The sequence below is a fragment of the Muscardinus avellanarius genome, assembly GCF_963383645.1.
Source record: "Muscardinus avellanarius genome assembly, chromosome: 1".
NCBI lineage: Eukaryota > Metazoa > Chordata > Mammalia > Rodentia > Gliridae > Muscardinus > Muscardinus avellanarius.
The window spans coordinates 10,075,632-10,093,890 of record NC_137786.1 but is presented as its reverse complement, the minus strand read 5'-3'; the positions used below and the strand labels follow the sequence as shown (position 1 = coordinate 10,093,890).

At 38.2% G+C, this 18,259-nt stretch overlaps 1 protein-coding gene across 2 annotated transcripts in view; it reads left to right on the top strand.

The window, feature by feature from the left end:
• The window catches only part of CTNND2 (catenin delta 2), a gene marked incomplete at both ends in the record, with an annotated part of 995,918 nt that overhangs the window by 161,276 nt on the left and 816,383 nt on the right, over positions 1-18,259 (top strand). For both annotated transcript variants that reach the window (XM_080715500.1, XM_080715499.1), the window contains one exon: positions 11,389-11,525. In XM_080715500.1, coding sequence (XP_080571626.1) covers positions 11,389-11,525 — 137 coding nt within the window. The remainder of the gene's footprint in view (positions 1-11,388; positions 11,526-18,259) is intronic.

Sequence of the window (18,259 nt, the reverse complement as noted above, 5' to 3'; positions counted from 1 at the left end):
GAAACCCTGATTCAAAATAAAAAATAAAAGAGGGATGGAGGTATAGCTCAAATGCACCTGGAATCAAACTCAGTAACAAAAATAAATAAATGTTCAATTAATATAATTAGGTAAATATACACAGAGAGAGGTTCTTTGTTCTATAAACTTCACAAATATAATAAAACCATGTGTGTGTGTATATATATATATATATATATATATATATATATATGTTAAATAAATTCATGTATATATATGTGTGTGTTAAATAGTGTTATATATGCCATATTTAACACTAAAAAGGCTTTTTTTAAGTCATCTGTTGTACTAAGTGAATTGTAACACTTAAAAATTTTACATTTCTTTCTGCGAGTAAAAAATGTAAAGATATCATTCCAGCCATCAAAAATTCTTATGACTCTATTCAGTTTTGTTTTATTTAATGGTCACAGCCAACGTTGTATAAGAGGAGTTGAAATCACGCAATTATATTTAAAATTAGACAATTATATTTAAATTAGATTTAAAATTACACAATTATATTTAAAATCCTGACCTTGTGCCTGTTGCGTGGATTAAGCGTATTGGCCAACCACAGATGTGTATTATAGCATTCGCGTTTGTCCTCCACATCCCATCCATAGCCTTCCGTGGGGAGGAGAAGTGGCTGAGCTCCAGTATCTTAAGAAACCCTGAAATGTCAGTTTTGTATTTGCAGTCGAGGTGAAGGGTAAATTACCATCGTTTGAATGGGCACTTTTAAGCACTATGCAGTACTAACATGCTGTAGAGCGGTGTGAGGTTGGCGTTTGGGACTTTGTGTTTCATAGACCGTGACAGTCAAGTTGGTAATTCACAGTAGTTAAGTTGTCGTGGACTGACGACGGAGTATGGTTTTTGTTATCCGATTTTATCAAGTTAATCTATGAGTGAGTAGGGGGATAGGAAATGGAAACTTGCATATTTTGTTGGAGATATTGTTGGAGAAAACATTTGAGAGTACAAGTTTTTCACTTACAAGTGTTGATGCTGTTTAGCGTCTCTCAAAGATTTGAATATGAGATAGATCCTTGTTCTGCGGGAATTCTGTGAAGGGTCACTCCAGACCCTGGGCCCTGTCAGCAACAGTGAGAGTGTGTTCTAAAGACTCACTGTGTGCTGAGCACTGTGTGAGGAGCCTTTTTATTTGAACTTTCAGCTGAAAGAACATTCAAGCTATTACGGAGCCTACTATAGAATACATTAGAAGTTTCTCCTCATGTCTGGCGAGAGTAAAATTTTAAGGTACCAAACCTGTTGCAATTTCTGGTTAGCCTACTGTTATTGTGATGAGGAATTGGAAGGCCTAGATCCTGGACCTTATTTATCTAGCATGAGAACACACATGTCTCTATGGCTTAGAAAACTTGGCAATCAGCTGTTGAAACATATCTGTGTGGTCTGGGAGAAGTAGGATGACTATTGATTCCAGAATTGGGCCAATGTCTAATTTGAATTAAGTACCAACTCTCAAATTTTGTCATTAATTTAGGTCTTGATATTCTCATTGTAAATATCAACGGCAATGTGATTGGCAGGAATATACATGTTTTGACTACTTTAGTATTAGGTACATATTGCCCAAATTCATTCATTTGAATATTTTTGTTTTACAAGCCTGGGAAGAGTCACAGAGCATTTATATACTGATCGATGTTGTAAGTATAAAATGCCTTGACATTTTCAATAGAGCTGATGTTGAATTATAAATCTTTGATTTCCTCTCATTCAGTGAGAATGAAATACATCAAACCCTTATCAGGTACTGTTCTAGGCACAGGAGTCATAGATATGAATAAGGCACAGATTCTGTGTTTTAAGAATTTATGAGCTAATTAGGAGACATAAAATGTAAATTTATGGTGTTTCCACCAATCTGAGCATATCATTGCTGTAATAACACTGTTAGTTGCAAGTGACAGAAAATCCATCCCAAATAGCTTGAAGGAAAAGGGGACCACAGTCATATTAAGAGGCTCCGATTTTAAAAACAGTAAAAGATTTTTTTCTAAGTCCCAGAAGTGGTAAGATCATTACAGCTCATAGTGATAAATGCAGTGCCTGAGGAAAGTTCATGCTATGGAGGTAACAAGGAGGAGAAAGAGATTTGAGTTATTTCGCCTTCTCTAGAAGGGCAGCAGAAATGAAGAAAGGCAAGAGGAAAGAGGAAGGGAGTGTGACAGCCAGACTGTCTTCTGAATGACAGAGGTGCACAGGAGGGTAATTCTGTGTTTGCAAAACTCCACCCAATAAGATGGAATACAAACTGCAGAACACTTGGTGTGTCTTATGAGTGACCAAAGTACTTGACAGGAGCAACTTAGAGGAGAAAGCGTTTATTCGGCTCATAGTGTCAGAGGTTTCAGAGGTTTAGTCCTTGGGCTCTAGCTCCAAGGCAGAAAAGTCATGGTGTCAGGGTGTGGCAAAAAAAAATGCTGATCTCCTGGCCGCCAGGAAAGGGGGGAGGGGTCATTAGGGACAGATACAGTTCCTAAGGCTACAAGTCTAGTGGCCCATCTCCTCCAGCCACAGACCTGCCTCACTAAATTACCACCCAGTAAATCTACTCAAGTTATTAACCCTTGGATTTACCCACTGATGACTTTAGAGCCCTGATTGAATTATTTCACTTCTGAACCTCTTGCATTGCCAGTCCATAAACTTTAATGAGGAACATTCTATACTCAAATGGTAACAGTGCCAGGCATGGTGGCACATGCTTGTAATCCCAGTACTTGGGAGGCTGAGACAGGAGGATTACAGGTTTGCAGCCAGCCTCAGCTATTTAGTGAGGCCTTACACAACTCAATTAGACTCTGTTTCAAAATAATAATAAATTAGAAAAATAGGATTGGGTTGGGGCTCAGAGGTAGAATGCCCCTGAGTTCAATCCTCAGTTCCTGAAAAAAAAAAAACCAAAAACCAAAAACAAAATTCTTAACAGTGAGTCTAGAGTGAAATGTGTCTGTGTGTAGGAAGCAGAGGGCCAGGGAGTGAGAATGGAGAATGAAATATGGGCCAGGGCAGGAACAGCCTCCCACAGCGTGCAAAGCAGAGTGCTACGTTATTTGTGTCAGCGATTTCCAAACTATTTTGCTTCCATAAGTTTGAGGGAAACTATTAGAATTTTTCATGAAATTGAATAAAATAGAAGAGAAAATAGAGTGCATTACATGTTATAAAGTTTCCCATTTTAATGACATTTCTTTCAGGTAAATATGTATTTTTGTGTCACTGGGTCAAGATATTATAAAAAGCATTTTCTATCTCAAAGTTTGTAAGCCTCTTGTCTAGATGCAGAGAACCACTGAAATCAGTTTAGGAAAATGGATTTTGATAGTGTGGAGAGTTGATTGGCAGAGGAAAAACTGCAGGAAGACAGGCAGGTTAGGGAGTATGTGTGAGTATTCTGTTAAGAAATGAAGAATCATTTTGAATTTGGTGTGCTTGTTGGGTTCTCATGGCATTATTGGTAATAAATAATGCACTATTTGGATGTCAAATGTCAGGGTGCAGTGGAAAATATGTGTTTCCTGATTTGTACAACCAATCTCAGATGTGCACAGTCTTGCAGAGTGAAGTGTAGACAATATTCAGTGACAGGCAACAGAAGGCATGGTCCCCTAGGAAATTCATGCAAGACAAGGGCTTTTGACCTCTTTGAACTGGCCCATTGAGATTCCACAGTTGCAGAGACTGTCTTGTGTCACTTGTTAATGACATACTATATTTAACAAATTGATTATTTTCTAAAATCAGCAAATTCAAGTTTAAGATCATTAAGAAATTCAAGGTCAAGACTAAACCGTAAAAATCCTCTTTGTGAATATCTGAGATTATAGCCATAAGCCCTGATTTTTTATTTATCCCTGCTTTAAGGCTCACTCCTGATGCCCCCTGAATCCAAGCTCAAACACTCACCTTCCCCACTCCTCCCATCTCACTTTATACATTTATTTATTTACTTTTTAAACAGGCTTTCACTCAAACTTTTTAATTAATTAATTAATTTATTTATTTATTTATTTATTTACTTTTGGTACTGGGGATTGTGCACCCAAGGGCATTCTACTTCTGCGCTATACCTCCTACCCATTTTTATATTTTTATTTTTGAAACTGGGTTTTGCTTAGTTTCTGAGGGTCTAGCTTAAGTTGCTGAGGCTGACTTTGAACCCAGTACTTTCCTGTTTCAGCTTCCCAAGTACTGGGGTTACAAGCATGTGCCACCATATTCAGCTCACTTCATACATTTATTTCCACACTTTCTTCTTTGCTGGCAGCCCTCTGCCCTTCCATTGGAATCAGCCAAGTTCCTGTCCACTTTTGGTTTCTTCCCATCCTTACATTGAGAGAGGGCTGTGAGCACTCCCTCTTGTGAGTGCCCCCCATGTGGCTGGCTACTTCTGAGCTCTCCCAAGAATGAGCCCTGCCATTCTCTCTTGTTGTTCTCTTTACCTTTGAACACAATTTATGTCACTAAGAATAATAATTTCAGTAGACCTCGGGTCAGTGGGGGTACTACTCATGTTAGTCTCATCCTCTTCAACCATTAATAACCCACACGAGGACCCACACTGGCTTGCTGACCTTCTCAGTTAGTTATGTGCAGGCTCCCACTGTTCCTGTACTTCTGAACACACAGGTAGAACAGTCACCCCTAGTCTAACGTGTGAGTCATCTCGCCAATTCTCCATTATGTCTTCTTCTGTGGCAACAAATGACAGTTGTGTCTCTGACTCATGGGTGCTATCTGACTTTTGCACCATCTTCTCGGATTGAATTGTCCATTTCTCCACCTCTGGCTCTGCTTGTTGCCACTTTCGCCTGTGCTGAAGACCTCCCACTTCTTCTGCTTTTTATCCTAGCACGCTGTGCTCCGTATGTCTTTCCAGGCTTGTTTTGCAAGTTACTGGTTACAAATATCAAGCCCCTGAAGCCTGCTGATTGATGGTGGTACCTTAAAATCCAAATATCAGGGTGCACCATTCTTGGGTAGTTAACTGAGGCAAAAGTATTACACTAGTCCTGGGATTTCTGAAAAGCAGGCATAAATCATTCAAGGTACCATACAGAGAAATGCTTCTAATGCAAAGCCCACTTTACTTATGTTATATGCTCTAATAATCAACTGTTATTGATTTCACTCTAAGAGTTCATGCATTAACTCAACAAATATTTATTAACTGGCTGCTGTATAGCAGGTACTGAGGTGGGTGTGGGAAATTGGACATAGATCAAGACAGATTGAGTTTCTGCCCTAATTGTATTAGGTTTTGACAGTGATTAATTATTATATTATTTATGTTATGACAAGGGGTGATTTCAAATTTTTCTTTCATAAGTAAGAACTAAGAATGGATATAATTGTATGTGTGCAGAGCACATCTGAGTGATGCTAATACTAGGCCTCGTCTTGGTGGGGATGCTAGAATTGCAGTTTGCTTGGCCACATTAGACAAATTTCATTAGACAAATGAAATTTTCAGTACTGGAGTTTGTGCCACTAGTTTATACTAATCAATGCATTCTACGAACCCTGATATTAATACAAGGGTGTTTATGCTTATTCTTACCTTGTATTTTAAATGTTTCTTGTGAATTAGGAGATCATAAACATCAAATATGTAGCCAGGCATGGTTGTACATACTTGTAAGCTCAGTAGTTAGGAGTCTGAGACAGGAGGATCACAGGTTGTAGGCCAGCTTCAGCAGTGTAGTAAGACCTTGTTTCAAAATAAAAAGTAGAATTGGGCTGAGGATGTAGTCCAGAGATAGAATGTCCTTGAGTTAAATTCTGAGTAACACATACACCCCCCAACACATACACACTACAATACGTTAATTTTTATAATATTACGTTGTTCTTATTCAGATTTACTTTAAGTAGCAACATTGGCTAATTTCTGTTGGTTTATTTATTATTACCACTGTCAAAGGTATGCCTCATGCTGGAAGTAAAATCAACAGTAAGTCAGCTGTGATGATGATCCCTGCTTTAGCACACAGGATCTCGAGCAGGGAGAGGCTGTCTTTTTGAGGGTGAGAAGATTTATTTGTTCTATGTAAGGAAAGGGTGTAGGGCTGGGTGTGGCTGCACACAGGGCTGAGTGTTTCTTTGGCTTGAAGGAAAGGCCAGGTGATCATAATTAGAGGCTCTGGGATGAAAGTTCTCATCTGAAGCCAAAGGAGGAAATGTAAGCTGATTGACAGAGGCTTCTATTGACTTCTAGAGCTTCTATCAACTGGCACAAGACTTGACCAGCAACGTTTGGAAAGCCTCAATCTTTAAATTCTCTGATTAATGTAAGTATGTTGTTTTTAGCTAGAACATTCATGAAGAGATGTGTCCAGCAAAGAAGAGTCATAGGCAAATATATTTGGGTCAAATGTTTGTGGGCAAGGCTTCTTCTGCATCTTCTGCTATAGTTTTGATATGGAATGTCCCCCGAAGGTTCTTGTGTCTCCAGCGTGTTGCTATTTGAAGGTGGTAGAAGATTCAGGAGGACACCTCATGGGAAATCCTTAGGTTACTGGGACTGTGCTATTGAAAGGCATTATGAGACCCTGATCTCTTCCTCTTTCTTTTCCCATCCTGGCTCATAAAGTCAGCACTTTGTCCCTCCAAGAGCTCCCCATTTTTTCAATCGGCACCCCTATTAGAAGCCTAAAAGGAATGGAGTCTACCTCCATTGGATGAGAATCTCCAAAATTGTGAGCTAAATAAGTCACTTCTTAGTTAATTACCTCAAGTATTTTATTACAATGATTGAAAGCTAACTAACCCAGAAAATGGTGGAGAGATTTTGAGTTGGATATTTGTAGGCAACATTTGTAGGCAAGCGGGGACTCACCCTGGCCCAAGTCTGTTTCATCCATAGTCTAGAAATCTTGGTCTGTGGCCATTCCCAAAAACCAAACCCTTGGAATCATCTACATTTCTCTCTCATACCATTGTCTGTAAGCAATCCTGAAAATTGTATTCCTAAGATGACCACTTCTCACCAGCTCTGATGTCCAGGATTAATGATGCAAAAAAGATTACAGCAGAGAATTGACTATTGAGTATAGCCCAAGGCTGCCAATGAGATTTTGTGCAATGATAGAAGTCTTCCACTTCTTCCTGTCTGGTACAGTAGCCACTGGTCAAAGTGGTGATTGAGCCCTTGAGATATGAATACTGCAACTCCCAAGCTGAACTGACTTTAAAAGTATTTAATAAAAATTTAAATGGCCATATGGGACTAAATGCTTCCATATTGGGCAGTGCAGCTCTAAGTAATTAAATAGCTATTGAATCCCACAGCAAGCCAGAGATTTGAAAATGTTGGAGTTTGAAGCAGTTGGTACCTGTTCACCTGGTAGAAAAAAAAGACACATATCTCATTGATGCCAGAGTGGGAGGGCCCTGGCAGTGACTAAGTGAGAGTATACTGAAAAGGATAAGAGGTCAGCAGTCAGAGAGAGGGGGTCAGCATCTCAGGAGGAGTGAAGGCCACGTCATGGCCAGAGGAGATTATTGCTGATTTGGAGGGGAGAGAGATTAAATAATTGTGCATGGGGATGCTGTGTGGCTCACTTAACTTGATGGTTCTGTGACACAGAATCCCTCAGTTATTTGGTAATGACAATGACTTGATGCTAAGATCCGGGTGCCTTTGGGACTGGTGTCTGGATAGGCATTTCTTTCTAGATTGCAGGTGGTACTTTCATGCTGTGTCCTTACGTGGCCTTGTGTCTGTGTACAGAGCAAGAGAGAGATTTCTCTTATAAGGACACCAGTCCTTTTGGATCAGGGCCCTGCCTTGCGAGCTCATTTAACTTTTGTTACTTCACCAAAGGCTAATACAATTACCTTGGGAATAAGCACTGATTCCAATATATGAATTCGAGGGTCCCCAGTTCAGTGTATAACAACTGCTCTCCCACATACATGGGTATAGAGTGGTGTGACTTGGCACAGAAACTCTAGTTTTGGCACTTTATTTCTGGACATATCACTTATTAGTTTCAAGTTCTGCCAGAATGAACTCAACCAAAATCCAGGACTATTTTTTCCTCACAACTGACTCTATTTCTCATGTAGCAGTTGCTTCTGTCTAAAGTGTCTGATTTATAATTTTGTTATATGTAGAAATGTAGACAGAAATTATGTGAAGGGTATGAAGAATGTTGTATGTAAATGAATATGTCTGTGGGGAATGTCCACTGTACTATAGGCAAATTTTAAAAATCAAAGAGACGGAGTTTTCTAGTCAAGTTGGTAAAAGCATAAGAGAACACTAAAGATCAGTGTTGCTGATGTGGTGGGAAGGTGACATTTATATTGCAACACAGGTGGGCAGATGTGTTGGATCAGACGGGCAGCAAGACAGTATGTCTTCGTCTACCAAAAGTTCAAAAGTAGACAGAATGTTTGTTCCATTCATTCTAAGTATTTGTCTGTTAAAAGGGCCTAAATTAAAAATCAGATAAAAATTAGAAATAATAGATAAGTGAACAAGTTTTTATGTGTACAGATTATCAAACAAGAAATACTCATTAAATAAAAATAAACTATATAATATTTTTGTGGCTAAAAGAAACAATTTGTGAAATGTTTAGTAGTAAGACATTTTTTCAAAAATATGTTAGTTTTATGTAAAAATCATTATGCAGAAAAAATCTATAACAGAAAAAAATTAAAGTACTCAAATCCCTCAAAATAAATACACTTATCTGAGATGCCAGAATTATTGATGGTTGCTCTTCCTTTATTTGCTTTTCCTTTTGTTTCCCTCAGCTTCACAGATTTCCTGGGTTTAGCACAGATTAAAGACTAAATTTTAATGGATTAGTTATTATTAAGACTAAAGTACTTGGCCACATTACCACAAAGTCTGGAGGCTCAGAGTTTTTTCTTCTTGCACTGAAGCAGCCCTGGGCTTGGTGGAGGCAGGACTTTTGCTCCTTGTCTCTGTCTCTTCTGTATGCTCAGAGCTAAGAAGATTGGGACTGGAGGCTGACAGTCTTTGCCACCCAGACATAGTGGTGACCAATGATTAAATTAAATCTGGGTATTAAAAATGATAAACCATGGAACTGATTTCAAGTCATTTGCATTCAGGCATGTGGGTGCCTTAGTTAATAGGAGCTCTCTATGGTAGAAAGGGACCTGAGGATTTCCCTTCTTCTGCTTTACCATAAGAGAATGGTAAGAGTAAAGGGTAGATAAACAGGCCTAAACATTTCTTCTATTTGTGGGTCCAGTTTTTCAAGTGCCAAAGGATAAAACTTGATTTGGTATCTACTAAGTCCCATATTTTATTATGACAAGTCACTTTTAAGAGTGATATTTCCTGCCGGGTGTGGCGGCTCACGCTTGTAATCCCTGTGCTTGGGAGGCAGAGACAGGAGGATGGCGCAGGTTCGAAGCCAGCCATGATTGATGGCTTAAGAGATCCTGTTTCCAAATAAAAAAGTATAAAAATAGGTCTGCGAGTGTAACCCAGAGGTTGAAGGGCTTCCAGAAACCCCAGTACTACCAAAAAAAAAAAAGAGTGATATTTCCTAAAAATTAGTTGGTAGACTAGCAGTTTGGAGGCAGCACAGGTTAAGGGAAATTGGCTGACACCTCAATGTGCACTAAAATATGAATAATAAGGCGTAAAACCTGAGTTCTAAACCAATTTGAGCTACTGAATAACTTTGAGACCTTAGCCAACTCCTGTGTCAGAAAATTAAAAAAAAATAGATGACACATTTTTATTATGCATTTTAAGTAAAATAGGGTAGTGAGGATTTTATGGCTTTCATAACCCTATTTATTAAGGAAATGTAGCTAATAACAAGGCAAAGGACACTATGGAAGTTCTCTCACAAGTGTAAGGGACAGGACTCTCAGATTCAATAGGAAATGTCTTTCAATGTTTACACAGCACTAGTTCCTAGAGATCATGTAATATTGTAACTTCAGGCATGAAAACAATTCTTACTTACTTGCAGCCTCTTGTTGAGATGCAGCTTTTGGAATGCCACCATAAGAGTTGACCTCCACGCATTCTTGCTCACTCTGTTGCTGAGCATTCCTGGAAGTTCTTTAGTCTTTGTCTTGGTCCATTCAGGATGCTCTAAAGATATATTATTATTTTTCTTACCCTTGGAGGCTCAGACCAAGACTAAGACACTGGAAGATTCGGGGTGTGGTAAAGGTCTGTTTCTTGCTTCATATGGTGCCCCTCACCATGTCCTACTGTGATAAAGGTTGCTACATCTCTGCAGAGCCTCTTTCTTAAGGGCACTAATCCCATTCCTGAGGGCACTTCTTCCATGATCTAATCACCTCCCAAGGAAAACTCTCTCCCCTCGTGTTATCACTTTAGGGAGTAAGACTGTAGTGTGTGAGTTTGCAGGGAGAGGCATGAGTAATTACAGCACTGCAGCAGTATCACGTGTGGGAGAAAGACAAGGCTGGTGGAGGCTTGTTACTTAGGGGAATCTTGTTTTGAACCGTATATCCCATGTGTGCACTGGAGCTAATGTGATTTGAGTTTCTGCTTTCTTTCATAAATAAACTCAGATATATTAAGTAACTCTGAAGAATGGGACTTTACAGTTTTAAGGAGTCTTCGTCTCTGTTATAGAATGATAAATCAGTAAATATTTGTGGAATGCCAAGCGTGATGGCACACATTTGTAATCCCAGTATTTGGGAGGCTGAGACAGGAGGATCTCAGGTTCCTGGGCAGCTTCAGCTACTTAGTGAGGCCCTTTGCAACTCAGTGAGAGCCTGTTTCAAAATAATAAAGAATAATAAATAGGGCTGGGGGTGTAGCTTGAAGATAGAATTTCTCTGGGTTCCATCCTCAGTACTGCAAAAAAAAAAAAAGTGGAATGAATTAGTTATTTACTGTATTTCACTAAACCAGGTAGCTCCTTAAGTATAGGGCAATTATTCATCATTACATTGCATGATTTTCTCACAGAGGAGATTACCCAATAGTTTTCTTATGATATGTAAATATGATGGTAGATAAGAGTAATAAATCATTTGTCTAAAGCAGATGCAAATCTGTAGTTGAGCAAGATGCATAGATGTCACACACACTTTATCTCTTTATTCTTCCTCAAAATCTTGCTTCTCGTTTCCTTCTCATCCTTTCTGCCTCGACTTATCAGAGATAAAACCCAAAGGTGGGAGCTCACTTGAGGAGATGGGTTTGGTTGGGGTGGACATAAGGAGAAAGTGTTCGGTTTGCTTGTGCTGTCTCCTGATCTGAACTGTGCCATGTTCCATCTCTGCACTGTATACACACCAGGGTTGTCTGTTGGGTGCATGTGTTTATAATGACAGCATCCGCTGGTACTGAGCCTGTTTCTTGCACTGCAGGAGCTATGCCTGTCCCAGACCAGCCATCGTCAGCCTCTGAGAAGACCAGCTCCCTGAGCCCTGGGCTGAACACCTCCAATGGGGACGGCTCCGAAACGGAAACCACTTCTGCCATCCTGGCCTCCGTCAAAGAACAGGTAGAAACCTGCCATTTTTATGACATATTCATGGGGATAATTAAAAAATTATTTTTGCAGATGAACAATGATGATTAAATTGTGTTGAAGAAAATTAGAATTTTCTAGCAGAATGTGTTGGTTACATAAATAATATCAAAATATGGTTGAAATTGTTTTCAGTGTCATATTTCTTGATTTAGGCAACTTTCTTTGAAAACATATTCTACATTGGAGAACAAAAGTTCTCTATATGTAAAGTTTTGGCGGATTTGTTTACGAAGCTAATATTAAAACAGTTAAATGTATGAAGCTAAATAGTTGGTCTTTAGAAAATAGAAAGTCTAATGAACTTCCAACATATATTCAGGAGGCAAAAAATTAAATAGTGTGTATTGACACAAATGAATATCGTATTAGGTCAAGGAACTTTGGCCATGCCAATAATTCTGAGATGAATCTGGAAGGATATATTCATGTTTACACTCAATGTAATCAAAGTCTGAATGATGCCCTGTCCTGCCTTATTTTTTCCTAAAAAAAAAAAAAATCTGAATCTGAGCAGAGAATGTTGAGCCAGATCTGTAATTCCAGTACTTGGGAGATTGAAACAAGAGGATCACAGTTTATAGGTCAACCATGGCAACTTAATGAGATTTTGAAACTCTGTCTCCAAATAAATAAATAAATAAATAAATAAATAAATAAATAAATAGGATTGATGTGTAGCTGAGTGGTAGAATACCCCTGGATTCAATTTCTACCATCTCAAAACAGCAACAACATTTGAGATTTAAAATTATTTCATAAAAGAAAAGTTTCTTGTAAGTAAAAAGCCGTGATTCAACAAAACTGAAAAAATTTGTTTTATTTTCTTCTGAACATATACTAGAAAGTAAATCATTATTAAAGTTAAAAATCTAATTGAAAAACCTATAGTATTTGTACATATTTTTGAAATATAGTATTATACTTTGAAACATGTATTATACAATCTACAATGATCAAATAAGTAATTAATATTTGCTTCTGCGATGATCATTTCAATTTTCTGGGGACCTTCAAACTCTTCTCTAATTATTTCAAAGTGTATAATAAATTGTTATGTAGTTACCCTGGTGCGCTATAGAACATTAGAATGAATTCCTCCCTCTAATTATATTTTGGTGCCCATTATTCAACCTTTCCCAGTTTACTCCCCTCCCCAGGCTCTCCAATGTCTGGTCTTTTATACTCTCTACTGTGTTTGGGTTGTTTTATTCAGTGATACAGAGAGAGTAGCATGGAGAAGGGTAAAATACCTTGCCCCATTCCAGGAACAAGGCAGCAGAGCATAGGTAAAAATGGGACTCTTAAGAACAATAGCTCTACTCAGCAGGAAGGGCCATCGGGGAACTGATTCTATTTAACAAGTGGGGACTGATTAGGTAAGGGTAGGAAGCTATCTAAGTGGTCAAGGCATCAATAGCTCTAAAGGAAGATGCTACTGATAGGAAGGATCATGGAAGCTGAGTCAAAAAGTGTGTTGCTCATTCAGGAAGTGTGCAGCCAATTTAGGTTCTCAAGGGAGAGCTAAGTGGACTGATTGAATGGTCTAGTTGAGAACAGAGACAGTAAGCAGGAAATTGGGTTGATGTTTCGGCTATACTGCTTGATTAATTTTCTTCCACAATTCTTTTCTTGAGGTGTTTGATGATGTTTAGAGTGATGGAAAAGGGGCAAAAGAGGGAGATTCACGTCGCCCCTTTTACTCAAGGTACTGCTTTGTTATAGTTGGGCTATTCATGATTTCTTATTCTGATCCAGAAGTCATATAGGCTGCCAACTTTAGTGTAGTGATAAACTAAATAATAGGAAGCATAAAATTTACAAGAAGCCTAGAAGACTCATCTGAAGAAAACTGTAACATTTTATCAAAGGACTCAATTTAACTCAAAATAAGTGAAAGGACACGTGATGGTCTTGGTACGAAATATTGTTTTCTCCCATATTTATATAAAAGTTTAGGCACTTGTAATAAGAATTGTGCGGCTTGTTATTTCTTTGGAAAACTATTGTTTGGAAACATAATTATCGAAGGGTTCAAGGAAAATTGATAGGACGTGTCTTATCAAATGTTATTAATCACAATAACACCCTATTGGCCAAAAATACATAAAATGATCTCTGTTTGGGGCACAATTGAGAGTTTAGGACAGATTCAGCTATAAAGAGAGTCCGAATCCATTTAAAGTTAGATTTAAGTCTAGTTCAAAGCAGTGTTTAAGTAGAAACATCATAACTGGCTCAACATCTGTAAAAAATAATTGTTAACTCACAACATTTATAGAAATACAGTTCAAAGGGAAAGTAGCATAAAAATGAAAACTAGTAGAAAGGTAGTGGAAAAGTGAAAACATAAATATATTTAAGTAAACACTGGAAAAGTGCTCAGATAAAATAATGGTTTGATTTTTATTAACTTTTTCTTTGTTTACTTTTTCCTTAAATCATTCAGTAGTAATAAAATGTGGAAATCTATACTGTAGAAGAATTGGAATATGTAAAGACGGTTGATATTTTTAATTTTAATTTTATCTCTTTGTATGGCTCTACAAGGATATTTTTTTTTTTTTGTAATTTGGCTTCATTATTAAGATCCAGTACTTGGCACCCATAGCTTAGATAATATTGCTTAGGACCGTTTCCTCGCACGTCAACGACAACACCTTTTGAAGGATCCACAAATCATGGTATTGAACACTTTTCTGAGGTATTCTGAGCATCAAAGCAAGTGCTGTGGCAATACGTGTAGACTGAGATGTCCCAAGCTGATGTCAAGAAGAAAAACTGTGAATACTAGTTCTACACACTGAAAGTATAAATTTGCATGTTATCCCAGCCCTCTGGGTCACTGACTGGGACATATGTTGTCCCAGTAATAACTGGCAGCATGGCATACTTGCAGTCCACTTTACAGTATTAAAGCAGACCAGAATAAAACTGTTCAATAAAAAAAAAATAATGGTGTGGAAGGCTTTAAGTAAGGCACAAAACTCAGATGCCATCTATAAATGTTGGACACACCTGTCAATGTCAATATTAACAATTTAGCAAGGCAAAATTAAACAAACATTTTAAAAATAAGCTAAGGGAAAAATATATACCACATGCATACAAAGTGTTAGTAAAATTATCATAAGACTTCCTAGTGTTGATGCTACAAAAAGAGAGAATAGATAACTATGCACAGGGTATGAATAAGACATTTACAGAGGAGAAATAAAAACAAAATATATGAATCTGGAGAACCAGTCATTCAATTGAATGTATGTATCATAGACATTGAATTTTAAATATTATTTTAATTTATCAGATAGACAAATGTTAAATTAGTATATACTGCTGGCTAAGGGTTGTGATGTGGGAAACCCACATTCTTTTCCATTTCAAATGAGAATGTGAATTGCTATAATATTTTTGACATATCACCTGCTTTGAACAGATACTTTCACATTTTGAAATGTTCAATAACAGCTTATGATCTCATCAGGTAGGGTAAGAAAATATATTTGATAGATTCCATCAGATCCCAGTGTGATAGAGTTCATTGGAATGAGTTGTTCATGAGACTAAAAACACGAGTTCTTAGGCACGTATCTTAACATTGACTGGAGATAAATTCTATAAATTTTAGCCTATAATTGTAGACTGAAACTTATACCTCACCACATCTTATGTCATGAAATGTGAGAAATGTGTCCCGTGTCACACAAAGGCAGGATAGTGGTTATATGCTGAGTCCTGACACCGAAGTCACAGATGCTCAATAAAAAGATGTCTATCGGTTTGTTCTTTTCTCCAATTTCCTACCTTGATTGCTTTTTAACTGGTGACTTTTATACTTTTACATTAACAGTCATAGAACCATGGTGAGTGCTGCAGTCTATGGGTAGTTTTCTCTATTTCAGACACACCTGTCTCATTCCCAGCCATTATCAAGTCTCTCTGATCCTATGTTTTTATTTTGTTTTAATGAGAGAGAGGAACACAAGCCACATTCCTACCCCTGTAATTGAGAGGCCCCTCACCAGAAGAGAAGGAGGGGAGAGACCAGGTATGTAATGACTCCAGCAGAGTCATTCTAAACAATGGAGGGGCCATTGCAGTTAGAGACCAGAGGTGGCTTAGTGGGTAGGATGATGAGAAAGGTCAGGAGGTTCCTTTGTAAGATGGAGATAGTCCTATCATGAAGGCAGTGACCCATGCTCTGGGACACTGGTGATGTTTGAAGGAGGGGATAATTTGAAGGGAAAAGTCACAGAGTCTGTGCAGATGAACAGGGTTCAATGCACAGGAGGAATGTAGACAGTTTGTCTCTTGCAGCAGGACTGAGAAATATATGTGGCTACAGATACAGGTGTGCCCTGGCTCCTGCAGCAAATGGCCTTTCTCTTCTTGTTATCCATAGGCCTGGTCAGCTTGTCTCAGCGAGGTGAGACCTCGTCAGAGTCTGCAGGAGGCTGAGAGAGGCTATGGTGGAAAGAGAGAGTTCAGGGGTGCAAAAAGTGACTGCAGGACAGGCTTAGAATACACACCGAGTGAATGGGCCTAATGACAGAGGATTCAGGAGGGACACCGGTTTCATAAAACAAGTGTGAATGGATGTTGAAAACTTGAAAACGGAAGTGTGCTTTCAGGGGGCTTAAAAGCAAGAATTTGAGAGTAAATTCTGGCAATGTCAGGACGTAGGTTAAGATTCTTGGTAATGAGGAAATAGAAACAAGAAAAAAGAGGGAAAGCAGCTGGGCATGGTGGTACATGCCTGTAATGCCAGTACATGGGAGACTGATACAGGAGGATCACAGGTTTGAGACCAGTCTCAGCAACTTAGCAAGACTTTGTTTCAAAATAAAACATAAAAAGAGCTGGAGTGTAGCTCAAAGATAGAATGCACCAGGATTTAATGGCTAGCTCCGCCTATGTGTATTGGAGTTTGCTTCCACAGGTGAGTCACAGATGTGCAAGACACGCAGATGTCAAGTTTCATGTTGTAAAAATTGTAGATGAAATTTTAAGGAAACTCTTTGGTCAATACGGATTTAATGGCCATAACACCCCTCTCCCCCCAAAATGAAGGGAAGCGTGTTGTTTTGTTCACCTCTGACAGCCGGTGTGAGGACTGAGAAAGAGGAAGCAGGGGTCATCTGTAGTAGAGAGAGGGGCCGAGACAGTCTCAGGACTGTGAGAAGTACAGACATGTTTGCTTAAGCTTTGCCCAAGGGTACTCCTAATCTTCACTCGTGTGTCTTCATATTTTAAAATTGTTTTTAACATCGCTCTATTCTTTTAGATAATGATTTACATTAAATCATGGTACAAAGCACCGGACTTTGTATTTTATCTTAAATGAATCTGAGTACTATTTTGCTCTTAGGAAAAGTGTGAGTTCCCTAAAAAGATACTTCTTTTCTTAAAATTTTTTATTGGTGCATTATATTCATACATCATATTGGGGTAAAAAACCTTGTGTGTACATACATGTACACATCACCAATTTAATCCCTATCCAATTCCCACCCGATTCCCCTCCCATCCCTCCTTCCCTTGCTTGGCTTCGTGGTTGACTTCGATATGTTTAAGTACATTGCGTGTTTTAAAGAATTTCCTTCTTCCCCCCTCCCATCCCCTCATTTAGGTTGTCTTGTTTGCACCTCAATACTTCTGTTTCAAAATGAAAACTCTTTCCATTTAATTGGCCTGTGTCTTATTTGATGTGTTGCCAAAAATTAGCCTCCGAAGCGTCTTCTTTATAAGCTAGAAAAACTACTGGGACATTTTTAGAATTTTTAGAGCTCATTGGTATTTGTAAACTATTATGGCTCTGATTAATATTTTTAATAATTTGATTCTATTTAATACAAAAATTATTATTATTTAGAATTTTATTGATGCCTTGTAATCATACAGTGTAGTAGTGATGCTCAAAGTGATATATTCATATATGCACACAGCATCTCCTGATGTGGTTCTCTTCCTCATATCCACTAGTAAGGTTTTTACCTTCATATGTAGACATAATAGACTGAATGGGCTGTAAAATCAACCACTCTCAGAAATCCAAGGGTCATATGCTTTCCCTCATGTGTGGAAGTTAGTTAGAAAAAAAGAAAGAAAAGAGACCTCATGTTAAGGAGAAATGAGATAGAATAGAATAGGGGATGTGGGAGAGGAGCAGAGTGAAAAGGGAGGCTTGAGGGAGAAAATAGAGAAGATAAATACTTCTAAAATAATTCTACTACTTAAGTACTTTTTAATATAATGAATAGCTTATATAGACAATTTCCAGGTACCCAGTAATCTGAAGATATATCGTTGCCTTATTCAGTAGTATCTGTCAGGCTCCTCCTATGTGTATTGGACTGCGCTTCCACAGGTGAGTCACAGACGTGCAAGACACGCAGATGTCAAGTTTCATGTTGTAAAACTTGTAGATGAAATTTTAAGGAAGCTCTCTGGTCAATATGTTATCAAACCTCAAGTGATTTTCACAGAAGAAAAAAAAACCCTCCTCTATAAGCATTATAAATCATCTCCTTGGTTATAGAGGATTTATCAAGTGTCATTATTTAAGCTAGTGGTGGTTTCTAGTCAATGAGAAAGAGGTTCTCCTGCTTGGTCACCTTTGCTATTCTACTTAATACAAAGAAACATTGGAATAAAGGTGTCCTTGAGCTTCTGATATAGAGAAAACAATTTCACTATTTTGCATCTGA